We start from the raw sequence: 21145 nt of genomic DNA, 5'->3' as shown, positions 1-21145 counted from the left end.
AGAGAAAAACTCTGCTCGCAAGATTAGTTTTTATGTATAGGACTGAAGGAGGGAGGCTTAACCATTAAACACAAAGAGAAAGAGAGAGAGAGAGAGAGAAATGAGTGCTTTGGTTTGGTGTAGCTCTGAATTGAAAAGTGGTGAGAGAATGTTAATGATATGCAGAGAGAATGAGGCCAGGCCAGATGAAAGTCCAGCTAAAGTCTTATTAAAGAGAGAAGGAGAGAGGGAGGGAAGAAAGGAGAGGGGGTGAAGGGGTGAGGATGGGAAAGTGGAGGGGGTGGGTTTGTGTAAAGATTGCCTTAATGGAGCAGAAACAGAAGGAAAGTCGGGATTAAGAGAATAAATCAATAAAATCTAATAAAATTGACTGACAAATTGGAAATATGGTGATTTTGTGTGCATGCAGAGCAACTTATGCAGCTTTTGTACTTTAATGTTCTATTTCTGGTCACATTTTAGCAGTCATAAAAATGAATACATGGGAAAAACATGCATGAATAAATATGGATTTGCAGTAGCTGCGACTACAAATGTGCATGCATCCAATGAATTTTGCATTGACACACACACACAACCTCACAAACACTTGACATCCACGCCAAATTTCAGCTATAAAGGGTGTAAACTGGACACTTTTTGTGGACAAACCAACCGACAGATTGAGTTATGGAGCTGCTGGTTGCAGGTAAAAACATGCATTAACACACACTCATGTTAGTTCTGGGGAAAAATGCATGGGATCAGTAGTGGAAGATGTTTTTAGATCATTAATTTAAGTAAAAGTAGCAACATTAAACTTTAAAAACACTCCAGTACAAGTGAAAGTCCTGCATTCAAAATCTACCTGAAGTATATTGTAGAAGTGTTATTAAAAATGTACTTCAAGTATCAAGTACTCCACATGCAGAATATCAGCTTTTTAGTATGCAAAATGAAATGTACAGCAGTCAAAATGTACTTAGTTACTTTCCAACACTGCATGGCCCTTTGCTGACTTTATTTCAGTCAAAAACATTTCACTTATCGACAAAACCGCCTCATTTCAAGAGATTCACAAAACAATCTGTACATGTGCAAATTGAAACACGCACACAAAAGTGAACATTAGGCAGCAGAGAGTATCAGTGTTCCTTCTCCCCTGTTTATCCAAGGCGGAGCTCAGACTTTGTTAAATGACCTTTATTGTCCCTGGCTGCTGATTGAGCGCCAGCTAAAGTTTCCCTCCTCTCAGTCAGGCAAGTACCAACACATACTGTAACTCCTGCACAGCCTTTATTCCTCCAGCCTGTGTGTCTCTGACTGTTTCAACTTTTGATGTACACCAGCATAAACATACACACACATGTGGCTCTTTTAAAACATGAATTCCCATTCCACTCCTGCTTTGCCTCAGGGTCCCATATCAACAGCTCTCCCTGTTCCAGCTCCAGTGCTGTTTTACAGCAAAGCCTTCAATCTGAGTCATTATAGCCCAGGGGCAGTAATGGTATACAGTTACACCACCAATACTCTGTAATAAAGTTTCCTTTAGAGGTAAATACCGAGGTACAGAGCTGTGTCTCCACATTAAATGACCCAGGCCAGATGCAGAGAGGCAGAACAGATCATTTAAGTGAGTTTACAAGTTTATATTATCAAAGAATCCGTTTTAAAACAGCAAAGCGACTTTTTCTTACATGCAAAGGGTTAACAAGGTGAAAGCAGTCTGCGTGCTGCTGTATCATATGTCATATTCCCCAAATCTCAGCGTTCCTGTAACAAAGAAACTCCCATCGCCCCCAAACGGCTTCACGTTGAATTTAATTCTACAGTGTTGTTAGGGTCACAGCTCCCGCCCACAGGCAGCTCTGATTGGACGCTGCTCCTGCTGGAATATTCAATCAGACACCTTGCTCGGGGCTGTGATTGGACACAGCCGGTGCAGTTATGTAAATGAGCACCTGGTGGCGCCTGCTGGCCCGGCTGCTGAGCCCGGACTGAGGTTAGAGCTGACGGGGCTCAGATTCATAGAGGGGCCGAGGAGCAGGGACCCTGGACGGTTTCTCGCTCTCTTTTCTTTTATATTCTCCCTCATTGTGGACAAGTTTTTAAAACAACAAGAGTGTTCAGTGAGAGTCAGGCTGCGGGTTTAATATAATAAAATACCAGCCGGTGCGTTCAGCAGTTTTCGGATAAATTGTTGTTTTCCGAGTTTGGACAGAGGTCGTTCACTGAGCGCAACAACTGCTCCACAGCAGCGTTTGGATTATTCAGCGGACTTGTGTTGTTCAGGACAAAACACACTTTGTCTGACAGAGACTTCGTGTAAAAGTTTGGACTGCTGTCAACGCGCACTTCTCTGTGTCTTTTTAGGTAAGTACGGAACTCCTTTTAAACGCTCCGCGCGTTTCTCCTCCGTAGTCCATAATAAGCGGCTATAATAATATTACAGCGGATATTTCCAGCTGTCTGTCTGTGTGTATGTCTGTCTGTGTGTATGTCTGTGTGTCTGTCTGTGGCTTGGCGTCTACAAGTCTCGGTGTGAGGCGGGCACGGCAGCTCTGGACGCCGGCCACCGACTGCTGGGAAGCGCTTATGAGGTGTAAGTTGCGCCCGGGGTCTCTGCACGTTTGCGTGGCAGATACATAGTGGCATTTATACTGCGTAGCTGAAATATTCTGACAGTGTACATCATGGTCCAGACTCAGTTCAAACTGATCAACATCTTGCTAAATGTATACCCTTGGCAGCAGAGGAAACATTGTTCAAAGTCCTCACTTGTGCCAGACCGTTGCTTCCACACATTTATCTTTTGTTTCTTCCATCCTGCTCGGGATCATCCCTAATCTTTCCCCAGTCTGATGGGCACAAACCAATATGGGGTTGGTTGTCATCAGTCATGCCTCTCTTCGCAGTCTGCTAAACTCATTCACCTCATTCACAGAAACACACACCAGCCTCACAAGTCAAACAAAAGTGTTACTTATTGACATTCTGGGCTTTAAATCTTGATGAATGGGTGTGTAAAATGTCCAATGTTTAGACCTCCAAGCATCCAGGTGTTGGTCATCACACCCATCATTAACCCTGTGGCCTCACAGCACCACAGGTGACCTCCAATGAGACCATCCTGCTCTGGTTTCATTCACCTCTGGCCTTAGATGTTGCTGTTCTTCCTTTTGGGAGCTAATCAGTTACCAGAACTGAACCTGGAAACATAGCAGGGTGGTTCAAGGCTGGAGAACCAGTGTTGATACAGAAAACATTGTCAAACTCTGAGGAGCTGCCAAAAGGTTTGGACTTTGAACTGAATGCACATTTTGAGTTTTTTATGAGTCAGATGAAAGAGATAGTGAGAGTGAATCAATCATGAGGTTTAATAAATGCAACGCGTCTTCCCTGTGAACGGGATGGTGCAGGAATCAATAAAAAGTTCTGCTGAGAAACTGCATATTTTCAGCTTTTCTGCCTCAGTTTGTTTGTGTCAGGAATAGATAGAGGTGAAAATGTGGGCGTTATTGCATGTGTTTCTGTTGCCAGCTTGTTCCTGTGTGTTTGTGCATGCCTTAGTGCCTGCAGAGAGGCGGAGGTGGCCTGATGGAGGAGTTAACAATGGGCTTCAGTAGGTGTGCAGTGCAGCGGGCAGTCACCTTTCCCACCACATGAAATTCTGTAGTTTGCTGGCTGGGGGGACTGAGCAGGCAGTCCAGAGGAGGTGTAGCATTGTTAGACTGTTAGGAGGAGGAGGCGGGGGTGCCTGTGCTATTTGCCAATAGACAGAGAGGCAATAAAAGGCAATTTTCTCTCTCCCCATCCCTCCCTCTCTGACTCCGTAGCAAAGGCAGGGGCATAAAGTGAGGAGGGTACACAGTCCCTCACGACAAACACAGGTCTGCTGGATTTCTGTCTAATGGGCATCTGGCTGCTGAGTCTCCCACAGCATCCCACGGGACCCGTTGGCCCTGCATAGCTGCTTTTTTCTCAGCTGTGCAGTCCAGCAGAGGAGACGCAGAATATATGAAATAGTTGGATAGATCAGTTATGTGAGTATAATTACGCATGCACACACAGTTTTTTTTGTATTGATTTGTCTCTTGGCAGGCTTAGGAGTCAATGACATTAATTGCATAATATCATTTGTGAAGACTTATGCACAGAGCAAAGTAATTTGTCTGCCACTGTCTGTGCGTTTGTTTTGTTTCAGTCTGAAGACATTTTTAGACTCCGCAACAAAAGTCTTGAAATGTTTTTCTCTACAAGACAAGAAACAATTACGTTTTTTTCTTCAGCTTTGTCTTATGTTGTTGTGTGACTCTACATACACACAAACAGAGAAGCAGGATTTGGTCTCCACAATGGGAACACTGGTGTGTGTAGTGTGGTTGATCATTGACCTCAGTCTGTTGTCTGCTATCTGCGTCATTGTTTTGGTGCTTTGTGACTTTGTCTTTGTGTTTCTGGTTGTTGACCATTCTGAAAAGACTCTTAGCAGGTGGATACGAATTCAGAACCAAAAGGCAGATCCTGCACAATAACTGAATTGCATGTCCTGCACAGTCGCCTGATCTTTATGGTGATGTGGCCAATGTGGCTAGTTAACCACAAGAAAGAGCACAATGATGATAATGGTGCTGTCATCCATAAGAACGGCCTTTTATGTGACTTCTCTCACGATAAGCATACATTAGGCTGAAACTCCACTAAATTCTGTGTTTGCTCTTAATTGGCTCCCGACAGACCAAGCAAGAGCAGTGAAAAAAATTCATCTAAGTTCACGGACACGCCACGCTTACTTTCCTCCACTCTCTGTGGTCCCCTTCAAATGGGAAATAAAACCAATTGAAAGCAGGACTCAACTGTCCACCCTGTTTTTCTAAACCAATTTCCCATCAAGTCTAGACAGCTGGACTTTTCAATTGCATTTGGCGAATGTGTGGTCACATGGAGAGCGAGCTCGACGAGACTGTCAGAGGAACCAATTCATCGAGTAATGGGTGGTGACACTTCAAAGCGTGATCTGGGCTGTTCTCAGGCTTTAGTTGTCACTAAGTTCTCAAATCTTTATTTGATTTCCTCTCAGTGAATCTCCAACTCCAAAGTCCTAGCTTCTCTCAGATTAGCCCTCCATCCCACCCTGACATCCTGCATACCTTTGATCCTCTAATTGATCATTCTGACAATCTGTCTCGCTCTCTCTACATCTAACATGGAGCACACACTCTCCCTCTTCATCTTCTATCTCCCTATTTCCTTTGAAGCAGCACTAGATGTTTCATTTATCCTCCTCCCCCTCCTTCCTCCCCTCATCCATCTCACCCTCAGCCAACCTTCTCCTCTCGTCCCTGTGAGTCTCCTCATTTATCTGTTTGCTCTTCCCGTCGACGGTGCCCTGCTTAGATAACAATGTTGCTGCTTGGATGCAAGTGAACTGGGGTTATATTTTGGCTGCTGAGGCTTCTTCAAAGAAATTGTCACACTTTCTTATCAGGGTATCTCAGGACCTTAGCTTGATGCCTCCTGTCTCTGCAAGACTGACTATGTCCCAAACTTAATAGTGAGGTGCTAATGTCTGTCTGTCTGTCTGTCTGTCTGTCTGTCTGTCTGTCTGTCTGTCTGTCTGTCTTTCTTCACACTTGGCGTTTGTATTTCCAAGGACAGACATTGTTAAATTTAAGACTTGCTTTATGTTTTACTATTCACTACTACTTTGACTGGGGCCACAGGCAGTTGCCTCCCTTGCCTAATGACAAAGTCTACCCCTGGTGTTGTTTCCTGTGAACCAGAGTGTATTCACTGCTTTTTCTGACTGTGATTGGGTGCCATTTGGGTGTGTGACACACCTATGTCATGGCAGGTGTATTGTTTAGGACCCAAAGAAGCACAGTGTTCGAGTTTGAAGTTCTTAAGAGGCATGTTTTGAACTGGCACTGCACTGAAATAATACAATTCATTAGGACAAAAGTTTAAAAAATGTAGAAGTTGGCAAAAAACTGCTTCGTAATGTGCAATTTCTCAACAGTGTTACATGTTTTATGACTCTTTAATAATAAAATACTCTCACTAAAAGAGAACTGCACTGATTGCACTGCATTGCACTCCTGTAACGTTGTCAGACTTTGTTGGACAGTTTAAAACAAAAGGATCAAATCTGACGCAGCAACTATCTTTTTTTTATGCATTCTTACTTGTCAAAACCTGGCAAATGAGTGGTTTGCTCTGAGATTTGGGTGTGTGATACACAATGCTGGACATTGGTACTTTGGTAAGTTTTGACTGAAACAACCCAGTAAGAAGTACTACTTTACTGAAATGTCTCTGCATCCTGTTTCCTGTCCGTTTTGTACCCAGATCTAGAAAAAAAGACTTTTTATTGGGTTTTTCGTTGCAGCCAATCACTGTCAGCGCTGCTTCGATTCAGTGCAATGCATCATTGGCCCACCACTGCAGCAGCCAGAACCCCTACAGTCTGCAGTCGAGAGCAGTTTATTTGATGGAGCTGACAGTTCAGTGTGTAATGTATTAAGTAAGTGAGTAAAAATCATTTGGATGAGGAGGAGGAGTGGCGTTTTACACAACTGAATGCTTCCACTCACAGAATGGGTGAAAATAAACAAGGTATCAAATGAGGTACTTTATCTGTACATTTATTGGTACAGGTAGGCCTGTCACGATAATTACTATATTGACTAATCGTTCAATATATAAAAATAGACACGATAGTTTTTACTTGACTCAATATATTGTGTGTACATGCGTGACTTTTTGTGCTTTTTTGTGTTGTGTTTAGAGTAATCCTGCAAATGTTTGACAGGCAGTACGAATTGCTGAAAAAAACCTATATTTCCCAAGTAGCCATTCCAGCTGTTTCTATGTTATTTTAATAATATAATAACAATATAATACATAATGGTTATCTCATTGCAAGCCTGAAAGTCTATTTTATTTGTTTTGGTTGTAGTTTATTTATTTGTTTTGTTTATCTAGGATATTTTAATTATATATTTTTTCCACATTTCAATTCCAATGTTTAATATTCTCAAGATTACTTGAGACTTAAACTTATTATGCTTTAATTTCGTTATAAAACTAAAACAACATCGATACAACAATACTATAATTTATCGTGATAGTTCCTCGCAAAATATATCGTCCTAAAAAATGTGTTATCGTGACAGGCCTAGGTACTGGTATCTACATTTTTACCCAGCTCTGGTTATACTGGGAGCAGCTGAGCCTTGAGCAGCTACTCTCAAACACTTATGAGGAGCAGATCACAGAGGTCTGATAGGTCTCCCTCTGAAGCCTCTGAAGTCTTTATGAAACTTTTATCACATGCAGCAGATCATCTCATCACCGGTAAACACACTTTGATGTGAAAAATTAGTCGATTTGCCCTTCAAACGTTACGATGTTGAGTTAAGTCAATGATCTGATGAGTGCTGGGTTTTAATGGTGAATCCTGTGGGCTGAAACCAACCGTGAATCACGTACTGTTCTTTCACACGTCTCGCCAACAACTGAAAGTCGAAGTTATTGCTTCTGGAAAAAAAAAGACGAACCTTATGAAAGATGGAAACTCTCAGACTTAAAAGCCAGTGTGTGCTCTGTTCTCTCCCCTTCTCCTTCTTTCTTTCTTTTCAGTGTTTTTTTTTCATCTCTGCTCAAATCCTCACACCCTGGTGATGTTTTCTTCTTGAGTTGCGAGCACACACCGTGCCTCTCGCGGCTCAGTATATCACTAATAATTACTAATGGCTCCTGGCAAAGTAAGTGCTTTTGAAACCATCGGAATATGGAAGAAAATTGTGTTGAACATCAAAGGTGGCTTTCTCTTTTAATATTATGTCTTCTCTTCGTGTGGTGAATTTGAAATGTAGTGACATCCGCGCTGAGTGGGGCGGACATGCCTGTCCCTCCCTCCCAGGGGTTTGGAGGGGCATATTAGCATCAGGAAACTGTTGTGTGATGTGTAATTTAGCTCTTTATAGGAGGCTCTTTTTCTGCTGAGAGGGAGGAGGAGGACTGAAAGCGTGATAGAGGTAACGGCCTGTGCCTGAGGCTTTTAACAGCGTGTGTGTTTTGAGAGTGTGGCTAGAGTTTCTGCAAAGCCCAGACTTTAGATTAATCAGGTTACAACACTTTCTGGATCCAAATTTTCTTTTCTGTGAGTGCACTTTTTTTTTTTATTTGCCCGCTGCAGTAGCTAAACATAAAACGGCTCAAAAAGACGTCTGAAAATCTCTTTCTCTCTGCTCAGCTGTCATTCATTAGAAATGAGAAGAAGACATCTGTGAGAGGGCTGGGTTCAGTCTGACTGTTTTTTCTCACTTTGACTCAAAGTGCTGAGTGTTGCTGAACTCATTCCTGTCTGACCTGGTCTCTCTTTCTGCTTCGTTCTGTTTCTCTCCAGGCCATCCCTCCTTCTTTCCCTCCCTCCCTTCTCCTGTTCCCTCTCTCTGTTTCAATAGCTGCTCGTTGGATGAATAATTCTCACCCTCCTGCGGGCAAAGAGTTGCTTTTGTCCCACGGTCGCTTTGTCATCCCCAGCCTCATGGTTTGGATATTGGAGGGAATTTTCCTCCACCATGGCATTCTTCTCCCTGTCTGTCCCTGTTCCTGTATCTCGGTCCGTGGCCGTTTTCTCTCTGCTCATTGTGAGAGTAGCACTGTGCTGTCACATGCCTCTCCTTTCTCCTTTCAGCCCATCCTCCCCTCTCCTTCTCACTTGTTCTCTGACAGGTGGCAGTGGGACTGTGCAAATTAAACTCAGGGAATTGGGCTGCGGCTTCCCATCACACTGCAGCCCTAAAAACGGCCTCGGTGACGTCTTCGATGTCACACCAGAACCATCCGTACACTCTGCTGCCACATATCTGCGAGATTCTCATTATCATTTTTACACCCACACTTTAACTCAGGTCAGACTCCGAACTAATCTTCCCTCGCTGTAGTGGTGAAGGCTCGTTTTCATGCAGCAGCATGAAACTCCAACTTCAAACTTTTTAATGTACGTGAGAAAGGTCTCTCATTAAATCACTTTCACAAGAAAGTGAAATGCCACTCCTTTCATTCCAGACACATTATACAGAGAAAAAAGAGCTGAGAACAGTTAAACTACATGTTCTGACATGTATGAAGCTTCAAGCCCTGAGAACTAAAACTGTGTTCCAGTTTCTGTCAGTCAAAAACCAGTCGCCCCCGAAAAAACTTCTAATACACTGTCTTCTACTGTCGTGCATAAAGAAAGGGCTTCGCTCTGTGATTCACACGATGCAGCTAATGAACTGCCGACTCTGTGCAGATCTCGCTGATTGCTCGAGGTGCTAACAAGGCCTTCACTTGGTGGGATTTTTTTTTTGGTGTTGCATTCACAGTTCTTTCCTTGTCACATTTTAGCCGTCTCAGAACATCTTATTTTGTTTTGTTCTAGTACAGTCTTTTCAGACAGCGTTTCAGCCAGACAACCTCCTTCTGCATTGTTACTGTTATTTATCTGATTAGGCTTCTTTCCTTCTGATTGCCTCTGCAGATGCCATAATATTGGAGCACAATGATACAACTATAATTATAAAAACAATCCAAACCTAATCTTGTGTTTGTACTGCAGGCCTGAAGCTACATAAACACTTTCTGGATCTACCTGGGTGTGTTTTTTTTTATATCTGACTCATGATTGTCAGTGCAAGTGTCAACAGTTTCTCAACAAGCTTTTCATTGGCACATGGACTGAACAAATCAGCTGCCTTGAATGAATAAATGTACAAACAACTGCTCTCAGATCACTGGAACATCGTGGTGCAGACTGCAAAAGAGGTTCTGGATCAACTGTCTTCTGCAGACAACGAATTAGACACATAGACACAAACAGTGGTTTGCTAAGGCAAGACCTGAATGTTTTATACATTTATTATTGTGACTCATTTGCAGTATTTAGCCTGTTGAAAGCTAAAAATAAGTAAAGACCAAACAAACTCATGAACTGCATTTTAGTTTAAGAATTTAAACAATCTGATAGACATGTTCATGCTATGTCCCAAACTTAATAGTGAGCAACAATTGATTTAAAGCCACTATAAATATTCAGAATTTCGACTTAAGATGTATAGTAATTACTTTATTTTACTGTTTTAACAGCTCTACATGATTATTTCATAATTAAGTAGCTTCTGTATATTGTGCTGTTTTGGGATTATTATTATTATTATTATTATTATTATATATTATTATGCTCATATTCATGTTTAAATTTTTCACTTTATTTACCCTAAATATGTTTTTGCTTCAATCGGCAGACTGCTGCTAAATAAGCAGGGAGCTCTGGGCACCGGCAACACAGAGGGAAGCCAAGCGCTTATATACTACCCACACTGTAATGACACAAAGTTTCCCTTTTATAGATTTGTCACCACTATATAAACTGCTCAGGACATTTTAAAGTTAAAATAAACTTTGCCAACGATTTCCCATGAACTACATAATTGAGGCACAGTTTCTAAGTTAGCAAATAAACATCTCTGGCCAATCTTATTATTAATCATATATCCTGTCTGCAATAAGCTAAAGCTGCTCATGTATTTTTCTAGCTCTACCAGGTACAACTGAGCTGCAGCAAACACGTTCACTATGACAGATGCATCATGCAGCCTCCTACAGGCTCAGCCCTCCATCTAGAGGTGCTCTCATATTGATATTGATATTGGAAATGCCTCTGATTCAGCCTGAAATGCTGGATCAGGTATCGACGAGCACACAAGTCTATGCACTGATCCAATATCACAATGTCATGTGTCGTGCCAGATTATTAATGCTACAAAGGAACAGCAACAACACGTGTCAGTCATACCGTGCAGGTGCAAGTCTAAACAGAGATGAGAGAGAAGTGAGAAACCTGGATCTGGAAAAAACAAGTTCTCTGTTGAGAGTTTCACATGTTATTTATTCCTTTACGTTCTTCTTTTTTTTTTTTTAGTTCTGGCTGACTGTCAAACTAGATAGTAAAAGAACGTTTGTTTTTTTAAATCTCAGCCAGGTCATAGAACAATAATGGCAATCATATCACATCCATACATCCATGTCAATTAGAATAGAATATTTTATTTATCATTATGCAATGCATAACAAAATTAAGTGCAATACTCAGTGCAGGAGTATACAAATATGTACTATGTAAAAACACATAGTATAAAACATAAATAAAACAGATATTGTAAAACACAATTGTAACAATTACTTCCTAGGCAGCGCACACATGCACAAAATGAAGCTTACCTTTTTTTTTTACTTGCATCTAAGCCGAAAGAAAGACCAGACAAATTCTGCTGAAGCGACAGAGGTTCTTTTAGCAGGGCTGAAATGTGTTCGTATGCGGATACCTGGGATGTATGCAATGAAAGTACCTCATTTTTCACATCTGAATACTGACAGACATGTATTGAAGAGGAAGTCTAAAGTTTAGATAACTGTAGTCGTGTACAGCTGTAAAAAAAATAATTGGATCAGTACTCGTGTCTGCCGATCTGCAAGTTCAGGTATTGGAATATTTGAACTCCAACTTGATCTTAAATAACCAGCTTTTAAAACCGTGTTCTTGTGTGGTCTCACTTTCATGTGCATTTTTAGTAGAAGTGGGTGAAAAAATCGATAAAACATAGTATTGTTATATTTTGTGTGGCAATATCATATCGATTCAAGGCCGCTAAGTGTCTATATTTTTTAACATATTAATGGAAAATATGAAGTGAATTCTATGGTTCTTAGAATCAGTAAGGCTTCTTGTTTAATTTAAAGGTAAAGTAACTTAATTCCACATTTCCTAGTTGCTGAAAGGGTTGCGCAATTAATTTTGCAAAAGTTGCAACTTGCATTGTTAAAATGCTGCAATTATTGTCGTCCATACATGTTTGATATCAGTTCAGTTCAGTTTGACTGAATACTTTGTTGGTCAGTTGCTTATTCACTCAATTCTTGATTTAATTTAATTTTGTGGACACAAAATGCAGCTAAACAGTTAAATCACAATATATTGTATCGCAATACCATATCGCAAAATGGTTAAAATCACAATAATATTGCATCGTGACTCAAGTATCGGGGCAAAATCGTATCATAGGGCCTCTGCTGATTCCCACCTCTATTATAATCTATATTTTCAGGGTACTATATCCAGTTTATGTTAGTTTTCAACTTGTCTCGGTGTGTGGCTGTGATGTATGCCACCCCCACAAATTGAGTTACTTTCTCCCTTAATGTTTCTTGGGGCCCAACAAAAAAAAGTACAGAAAACCAAAAGAAAAATGTGTTCATGGCTACAACTTTGATGTAATGCTTTGTGTGTCCCCCCCACATTCAAATAGGGTTGTGCGGCTGCTACTGATGAAGGGCATTCTTCATTTGCCAGACCAACCTGTGGTAATCAGTCACCATTTGTCTCTGTCCGCCATGCAGATATGCTGAGCAATGCTGCAACTGGTGTGGACTGAGGGGCCAAGTGGACTCGCTTCCAAGCACAGAGCAGGCAGTGAAGGGAGAAGATGGAAGGTTCCCGCTTTAGTTATGATCGATTTCAGCTTTGTGTAGCTGCATGCTAATGAACCTGACTTTATTACATTCATTTTTTTTCCTTGCCGTTTTTGCACCACCCTCGAGTCTTGGCTCCTGAGCCTCTGCGTTAAACTAACACCGGTGTTAGCTTGTGAATTAGATTTGTGATAAGGTGTGTTGCTGCACCGCGCTGCCCTGCTTTGTCTGTGCCACCAGGAGGTTATTTGAAATTGGGTGTTTTGTGGGTGAAAGCTGAGCTGGTTCAGTGAGTCATATGATGTTCAGCACAACTTGACTATTCCTGGAAACAGGTTTTTTTCATTTACAATCCCCTTACCATGCTTCCTTCAGTGTTTCATCGTGATTCATCACCTCCTTCAGTTATCCTTTAGTCACATGCTCCACTTTCTCCTCTTCTTGTTGCTGCTGTTTAATTTGTTTTTCTGACTCTGCCACCGTCTCTGCCTTCTCCTTCAGCTCTCATTACCCTGTTTAAGTGACTCATTCATTCTTCTCTCCTGCTTCCTCGACCTCTGGTAAAGCTCAAGAAGATCAGATTCCTCAGTAGTGACTGGCACTTCCTTGTATAGATGAATATTGTGACACACAGCTGTGCAATTTGATGACCAAGGATGACCAGGACTATGACCAATAGTCGGGCATATCACCAGCGCCCTGATGTATTATGCATCATTTGTTAATGTCAGTGTAGGTAATTACTAGAAGGGTACCGCCTGTATTTTCAGTTTTAAGAGCAAAGTCTCCAGCCTTCATCTTCACTGACTTAGAGGGGAATAGATTTGTGTTTTCCAAGCCTTGAGTGAAGGAAATATAACTGAGTTATATTTTAATATTCAGCCTAACTAAGCTGAAGGAATTTCTTGATGTAGAAGATGAAAAAAGGAACCCCGTGGACACATTTGTGCAGCCAAACCCTCGCCAGCCTGTCGGCCCCTTGTAGTGGGTCTTCAGTAAAAATAAGGAAACAGTGGCCCCACAGGGATCAGCACTAAATACACACCGTCCCCGAGTCACACCGAAACAAGCCTGTTTACAGGAAAGCCGTGAAATGACCTTGTTTCTGCGGCTGGCAAAGCCTCACCCTTCAAAGTGTTGGGAAGTTTGAAGATTAATTTGTGCTTCCTTCTCTCCAGTACTCAGAGGGTAGTGGTGCGTACGACCTCACCAGCGTCCTCACACACAGGCGGAAATCCAAAACAAAGAGCTCGATACTTTCTGTCTCCCAGCTGCCATTAGTCATGTCTAACAGCAGCAGTGTGTTACTCTATGTCTCTGTCATTGGAGACTCCACACAATGTCGAGAAAGACATAACAGCCAAGAAACAAGACTTTTAACATATAAACTTAAATTCATCTATTTTATAACCCTTGGCCATGTTTTATTTATTCCATTACATTTTAGATACATTTTGTAGCTTTTATGCAACAGTTATTTTCCTGTACAGTCATTGAAAAAAATGGTAGACCACCATTGTTTTCTTCAGTTTCTTGTTCATTGTAATGGATTTTGCCATTTCCCATGGTTTTCTTGATAATGATTTTGGTTATTATCAAGAAAACCATGGAAAATGTCTAGATATCAGCTCTTAAATCAAACTCTTATGAGCTATTTTTGTTGTTATCATTATCATTTGTCCAAACAAATGTACCTTTAGTTGTACCAGGTATTACAATGAACAAGAAACTGAAGAAAACAAGGGTGGTCTAATATTTTTTTTCATGACTGTATATTATAATAGAGGTGGGCATAGCCACTGGGATGTCACCAGTGGTGGAAAAAGTATTCAGATCTCTCACTGAATTAAAAGTACTAATACCACACTGTAAAATTACTCCACTACAAGTAAAAGTCCTAGATTCAAAACTTACTTCGGTAAAAGTACAAAAGTAGCATCATAATGTACTTAAAGCAGCAAAAGTAAAAGTACTCGTTAGGCAGAATGAACCCACTAAGATTTTATATATGACAAATATATTACTTGATTATTATTATTGATGCATTTATGTAAGCAGGGTTTTAATTTCTCAAGATAGGGCTCATTTTAACTACTTAATAAACTTTTATGAGGTTTTTTATTTAAAAGAATGTCTAATCACTCTAAATGAATCACCTTTTTGGGTTAAATCTCCACCTGAAAAGGAACTAAAGTCGGCAGCTACATGTAGTGGAGTAAAAAGTATAAAGTTACATAAAATGAAAATACTCAAGTAGAGTACCTCAGAATTGTACTTAAGTAAATGTACTTATTTAAATCCCACCACTGGAGGTCACCCATCTGTTTGTGGACTACAGTTGACCTTGATTTTGGCATTTTTGTCGGTCACTATCTTGCTTTTTTTGTAACCAGAAGTGCCCATAATTGGGCATAATGGGGCGACGCTGGTTTTACCTTGCACATATCTGCTGTAAAACATCCTTATAATAGGTGATCCATCATAGTAAGCATGCAGTTTTTGTCAGTACTTTTCATCACATTTTAATGCAGGTGAGATAGGAGGGGATTTAAACAGGCTGTTAAAGGACTGATAAATCCTGAAGTTTGTGAATGATGAATGTATAGTTAAATCTCCTTATACTGATAAATGAACTCATGGGCCCGTGGTTTACTATTATTTTCAAATTGTGCAGCATATTCCTCCAAGTCAATGTGTCTAAGATAACAGACACTGATTTCAGACCACTTCAGACATCCTCCTCCTTCCACTCAGGAGCACCATTATCGAGGGTCAAGAGGTGGAATCTGTTGTCAGCTATAAATAACTCAGTTCAATCAGCGATAACAATCCCACTTTTGAATGGAACACTGAAATGGCTTTCAGGAGAGGTCAACAACGACTTCTCTGCCCAGGAAAACTCACAAAGTTTCAAGAAGTCTCACTTCTACAACTCCTACATTGGATCAAGTTGAACCTGTTTCCTCATCTGTTGGTTAGGCAGTGTTAATATTAAACCCAAGAATGCATTGGTTAAATAGGGAATACAGGCAGCAAATTGATGTGTGTCCAGCAGAATGTGTTCTGTATAACAGTCAGGTGGTGGAGAGGAAAAATAATCTCATCCTGTGTGACGCCACATCAGGAGTTTGAGCCCCGACCCTCAGGCAGCGGCCGCAGATTCCCATGAGTCAAGACAAGCAGATACAAACACACTGTCATCCCATAAAGTCAGGGAAAATATTCATAGGGATATTAAAGCCTACTTGTAGGATGATGTTCATGTTGATCTCTTATTATGTTGTTGCCACTGGATGATTCCATTGATGTTTTATTATCTTGATTACAATGCTTTGCTGGTCGTGTTTATGTGACTAACAGATGACAGGATACTATTAGTCATCATGTATTGTTCTTATTGCTGTTCCGATGATTATGCTCCTCTATTGATGTTGTGCTGCTGAGTCTCTTACTCTGACTAATGTATTTCATGTTTGTTTTATGTTGCACTCTTGGCTGCTAAACCCTCTGGCCTTTGGGGACAAATACATTGGAAGGGTTTGTTTTAACAGTAGTCAGACAATGGACCCCTTTTAAAAGATTTAAAGCACATGGTCTAAAGTGCACAGCACAAGTGCATTTGGGGCGTGTCCAAATCCACTTTTGCTAGTTCAGCGGTGCTTAATCTGAGTGCAAAGTAAGGCACTGGGGGCAAAGAGGTTGTATTTAGTCTCTTCATTAATCATCATCATAATCCAATCAGGCTGTCATCTCCCATTCTCTTTAAAAGTGTCTCTCTATCTCTAGGAGAGATACTGGATCTGTCAGGATCTATAACCTTAATTAATGTTCATCTACTCATCAGGATGGTCACACACAGTTCATTTTTATAGATTGAGCTTGTGTGTGTGCAGGGGTTAAAGTGACACCTTCAATTAATAAGTAAATAAACAAACTTTTGTTTAGCTGGTATTTATTCTGCAGCGGTGCACCCAAGTCCATTCTAACATGCTCACAGTAGTCATGTTTCCATCAAGGAATTTCTAGGAATTTGGATGAGAGAAGCTCGATGGAAACACTGAAATTTGATGTGCATAAAAGTTTTTACGCTCGCTTGAGGTGTTTTTTTTTTTGTTTTGTTTTTTTAAATAGTTAATATACTAAACAGGAGATGGAAACACAGTTTCTGGAGAAGTTCTGATGTAGCGAGGATTTAACTCTCATGACTGATCAGCTGTTTCTGCTCTGCCGGTCAAGACGAGCTGACATGAAAGAACAATTATAAGTTGCCCAATTGAATCCAATTCCATTTCCTCTTGTCGGTGGCCAAAGTTGTCCGATTGGCAACCTGTTTTTTGTTGAGTTTTTTCTCTTTCTCACACAATCTGTGCTTCTTCTACTGTTTACTAACGGTTTAGCCTACAGCGATACATTACACTGCCATCTTCTGACCAAAGTATGTTTATGCAGCTTTGTTTATTCGCTCTAAACCAGTTGATGGATACATCCCTAATTCACATTTTCTTCAATGTGACATTTCAAAATTTGCTTCGACTTTAGTGGAAAAACGGCTAATGCCAAAGCTGCAATGCTAATGTTTTGCAGGTTAAGTTCTGTTACCAAAACATTCAGCATAGTAACATTTGTTTATCATCAATTTATAGACAAAGTACAGCTGAGGCTGATGGAATGTCATTAGTTTTTTAACAATTCATGACATCATCTTATAGTCGATTAGATGTTTCAGTCTGAAGGTCCGACTGACAGGTTGATACTGCCTTTCCTCAAACAACTCTCAACCAACATCAGTAGGTTTGGCTGCCAAGAATGATGTTGTTCCAAAGTCATAATGAAGAAATAACAAATCATCGTTAAAGGCGCGTAAGTTTCTGCCGTTTTTAAATATGACTGTTCAGCAGCTCTCTTGAGTCTCGGATGCTGATTATGTAACTGTAACAAAATAAATGAGAACTTAATAATGATTATGATTGATCACCCTCTTACTATAGCTTTCAAGTCTCTGCAAGTCGATTTTATACTGTACCACTGGCACAGTCCTAACTTACGGCTGTCTGGAATGTGATAAATCAGAAAAAGCCGATATTCTCAGCAGTGATGTAAAGCTTACACAGTTTGCAGTTAATGGGCTCAAACATGCAAAACCACCTGAATAATCCTTCGGGCCACTACTGACATATGGACCGGCTTCATTGTACGACTGGAAAGAATAACGAATGCAAACATTTGGTTCCTACACGAGGGTCTCTCTAGAAAAGACGCTAACCAGTGCCAAAGCAGTCCTGCCAGTTTTACACTGAAGCAATCTAATTATAGAGACTCTGGCAAACTGTCTTTAATGATGCAATGGCTGCTAACTGAAAACATTCTCCTGTGTGTCTCTCTGCTCTTGACTCCGTCTCTCCCTCTTGTCAGTTGTGTTTTGTTGTGTGGGACAGAAACAGCAGCTGCTCATAAGTATTCATTAGCCCGGCGTATGGATTAGCTGAGACAAAATGTGAGAGTGTAGATTGGACTCCACACTGTGCTGCCTCCTCCAGAACACAGCAGGTCCTTCTGCCTCTCCCTGAGCTCTAACCACAGCTGTTCAACACCACTTGACTTTTCAAACAACAATGTTCTCGCATGGCTGTGGCAACTTTTGTTCGTGCTCGCCAAAAGCATTTGTCTTCTCTTGTTTAAAACGCCTTCATCTCTTTGTGGCACGTTTCATTTAAGCTTGTTCCCCCCTCCATTGACAAAACAGTTACGAGACGCTGTCAAGGATGTTTGTTGATACCTCGGTGGTTGTTATGGTGATTTGTGGCCTCAGTCATCAGATACTCTGCTTTGATTTTTTTTTGCACACGCAGCTTCGTCCAGTGAGTCTCACATTTAATTTAATTCATTCTGTCATCTGGCATACTCACACACATACTTACTCATTTGGACAACTTGCTAGTTTTTCGTCAATGAGAAAAAAGAGATTTCAGCCTCTCTTTCTCTCCCCGCTTGGAACACATGCACCATGTATCGGTTGCGTTGTGTCTCCCGTTCAGGACAGCTGCACCGGCTCCCTGAGATCTCCTCTGTGCCCATACGCGCCCCACGCACCAATGCATACACACACACCACGCCAGGCCATAAGTCACCCTCTCTACACCACCTCCCTCCTCCCAAACACACACACATGTACCCATGTCATCGCTGCTCTTGTTCCACCGTCTCCACCCTGTTGCGCCTGAGCTAACTCCACTATTCACTCTGTTTCCATACATTCCCCCTCCTCCCCGGCTCCCTCAACGACTCCCCCCGCCACCCCCCTCTCCCTACGATCTTCTGTCACTACAGCTGTGTGTCAGCTGTCGGCCTGTCCCAGTCTAGTCAGAGATGAAGCCGAAACACAGAGGGTCTACAGGGAAGACAGCCTGGCCTCTCTGTCTCTCCCAGCTGTCACTCCCACTTCAGACTTCCACTTATCATGAGGTTTCTTTCCTCCCTCTGGCTTCACCACTGGAAGTCCTCCTCGAACACTTTCTTAAAAAGTAAAATATGCACGAGAGATAGAGCAGTGAAATGTGCTTATTTTTTTTATGTATGATTCACATATTCTACATCACATCTCACATATGCTATATATCTAGAGTTATCCATGTTCTCATACCGTTTTTTTCCTTCCACACACTGATTCCATTACTGGAGCTGGTGTCTCGGCTGATTCGACACAAGTGAGTTCAAGCAGCTATAAGGAACTTTAATTTTGTGTTGAGATGAGCAGCACCTGATGGAAAAAAAGCAAGTGCTGCTAGAAAACCTCCAGAAAATACTGTACCGATTGCTCAACTGCCAGTTTATCACAGTAGCTACACTAAGCTAAAATAAATGCCGTCTAATACAGCAGTCCAGCAATAAATCCTCCTCTCAAGAAGATTATAATGTTCAGCTATTATTAAAACCCTTGTTGATTCAACTTCATGATCATTTGGAGGCTTTAGTTTGTGGTTTCATTGAAGTGTCCACTGAGAGATGTTTCTAATATTTTTTATCCATCCCGTTTATAATGAAGAAGATAAACTAATAACACTCCTCTATAGATCCCAGCACCAAATGACTCCAGCCTCCCAAATGGTCATAAAGTTGTATTAATAAATAAACCGTCAACTGAGTGTTTTAGTAAGTAAGTTTCACTCACTGAACAATGCAACATCAGCAATTAATTTACTTTGCACTAACCTAACACAGACCATGTTTGCATCCCCATTAATTCAAAATACTTTGACATCTGTCCTTCTCTCTCACTCCTCGGCTTTCATTTCTCCGATGCTGCAGCTTTTATCTGTTTGTTATTTATTCCAAACAAGCACTTCAACCGGGCGCTCTAAATATGCTCTCAGCTATTAAGAGAGCGCGGGTTTGAAATCCGTTCGGAACACAGAAGGAATAAGAAATTCTCTGGGAGTAAATGGGGCCGGCTAATTATACCATCTTCAATTACCGAGCTGTTTGTACCCTTTCTGAAGGCAGCAAAGTATTATTGTATCACGACATTCTGCTGCCAGAGAGAAAAACAAATTAGTGTGTGAAAGTGGCCTTTGTTATATGGCTCTGCACTGCTCCTCTGGGGGGGTTGGCCCATTGCTGAGCTCGGCATTCAAGACACAGAGAAACAAATGGCTGTGAGACAGGCTACGTGCTTTGGACTAAGAGGATTTGATTGAGGGAGTTGAGATATTGATGAAGATGCTGAGCCTGTGTGCTCGGCAGCCTCAGGGCTAGATCTCTATGTGCATGTGTAATGTATATGTGGGCGGGAAAATGAAATAATTTGTGGTTTCATGGTGGTTGCTGCAGTTTGTGCAATACAAGATGAGAATCCTAAAGTGGATGTTATTCTAAATATCTGTTTTCCTGCACCAGGTATGCCTGTGGACATCAGCGGGTCCCCGGACAGGTAACCAGGTGTGTTGCTGCTGTCATGGCCTTGCCAACCCTGCGACTGTTCCCTGCCACGGTGGTCACAGTGCTGGTGGCGCTGGTGGCGTCTTCAGGGGACCATGAGTGGCACTTTAACCCAGGTAGGTTCCCGTAAACACACATGCTACTAAAACATCTAAAATGCTGCTGGATAAATTGTCCCCCAAAGTTTTTTTTTATTGTTTTCTCCCCAAAGAACTGTCTCATCCGGAACAGCTTGGCAGTTGGCACATTTCAAGGTTGTTTTTTATTCCCACAAACTCAGACATGATTGAATTTTAAAGCCGTCGTCTCTCTCCTTCTCCTCTCCTCCTCGTGTCCACGGTCGCAGCAATCATCCGTCCTGCTGCTCCGACATTCTCCTCACATTCTCAGATCAGTAAGGCTCATTCTCTGCCCGCTATCAACAGGCTATCCTGTGTCCTCTCCCTGTCTGCCAGCCAGTCGTGTGTAATAGGAGAACGAGATAGCCGCGCGGTCTCCCCCCTTCTGGCTCGCCAGGACCGCTAATGCACAGGCAGCTCATGAAAGTGTCAGTCAAAATGTCAGGGAAGGGAGCGCATGAGGGGTTAGTGAATGAAAGCCAACCAGGTGTAACTAAAGGAGACGGCGTGGTCGACTTTCTGACTGCAGCAGCTACACTCTCAATGAAACTCAGGCTGCAAATGGAGATTATTATTTTAACTATGTGTTTATT

General features: G+C 41.5%; 1 protein-coding gene across 1 annotated transcript in view; it reads left to right on the top strand.

The window, feature by feature from the left end:
* Positions 1 to 2024: 2024 nt before the first annotated feature.
* The window catches only part of ddr1 (discoidin domain receptor tyrosine kinase 1), a 60921-nt gene continuing 41800 nt past the window's right edge, over positions 2025 to 21145 (top strand). The window contains exons 1-2 of the mRNA XM_059338576.1: positions 2025 to 2355; positions 20392 to 20549. Of these exons, the coding sequence (XP_059194559.1) occupies positions 20450 to 20549 (100 nt within the window). The 5' untranslated portion in view covers positions 2025 to 2355; positions 20392 to 20449. The remainder of the gene's footprint in view (positions 2356 to 20391; positions 20550 to 21145) is intronic.

Source organism: Centropristis striata, chromosome 8 (assembly GCF_030273125.1).
Source record: "Centropristis striata isolate RG_2023a ecotype Rhode Island chromosome 8, C.striata_1.0, whole genome shotgun sequence".
Classification (NCBI taxonomy): domain Eukaryota; kingdom Metazoa; phylum Chordata; class Actinopteri; order Perciformes; family Serranidae; genus Centropristis; species Centropristis striata.
Note: the sequence above shows the minus strand (reverse complement) of the source record. Positions and strands in the feature narration are given on the sequence as shown.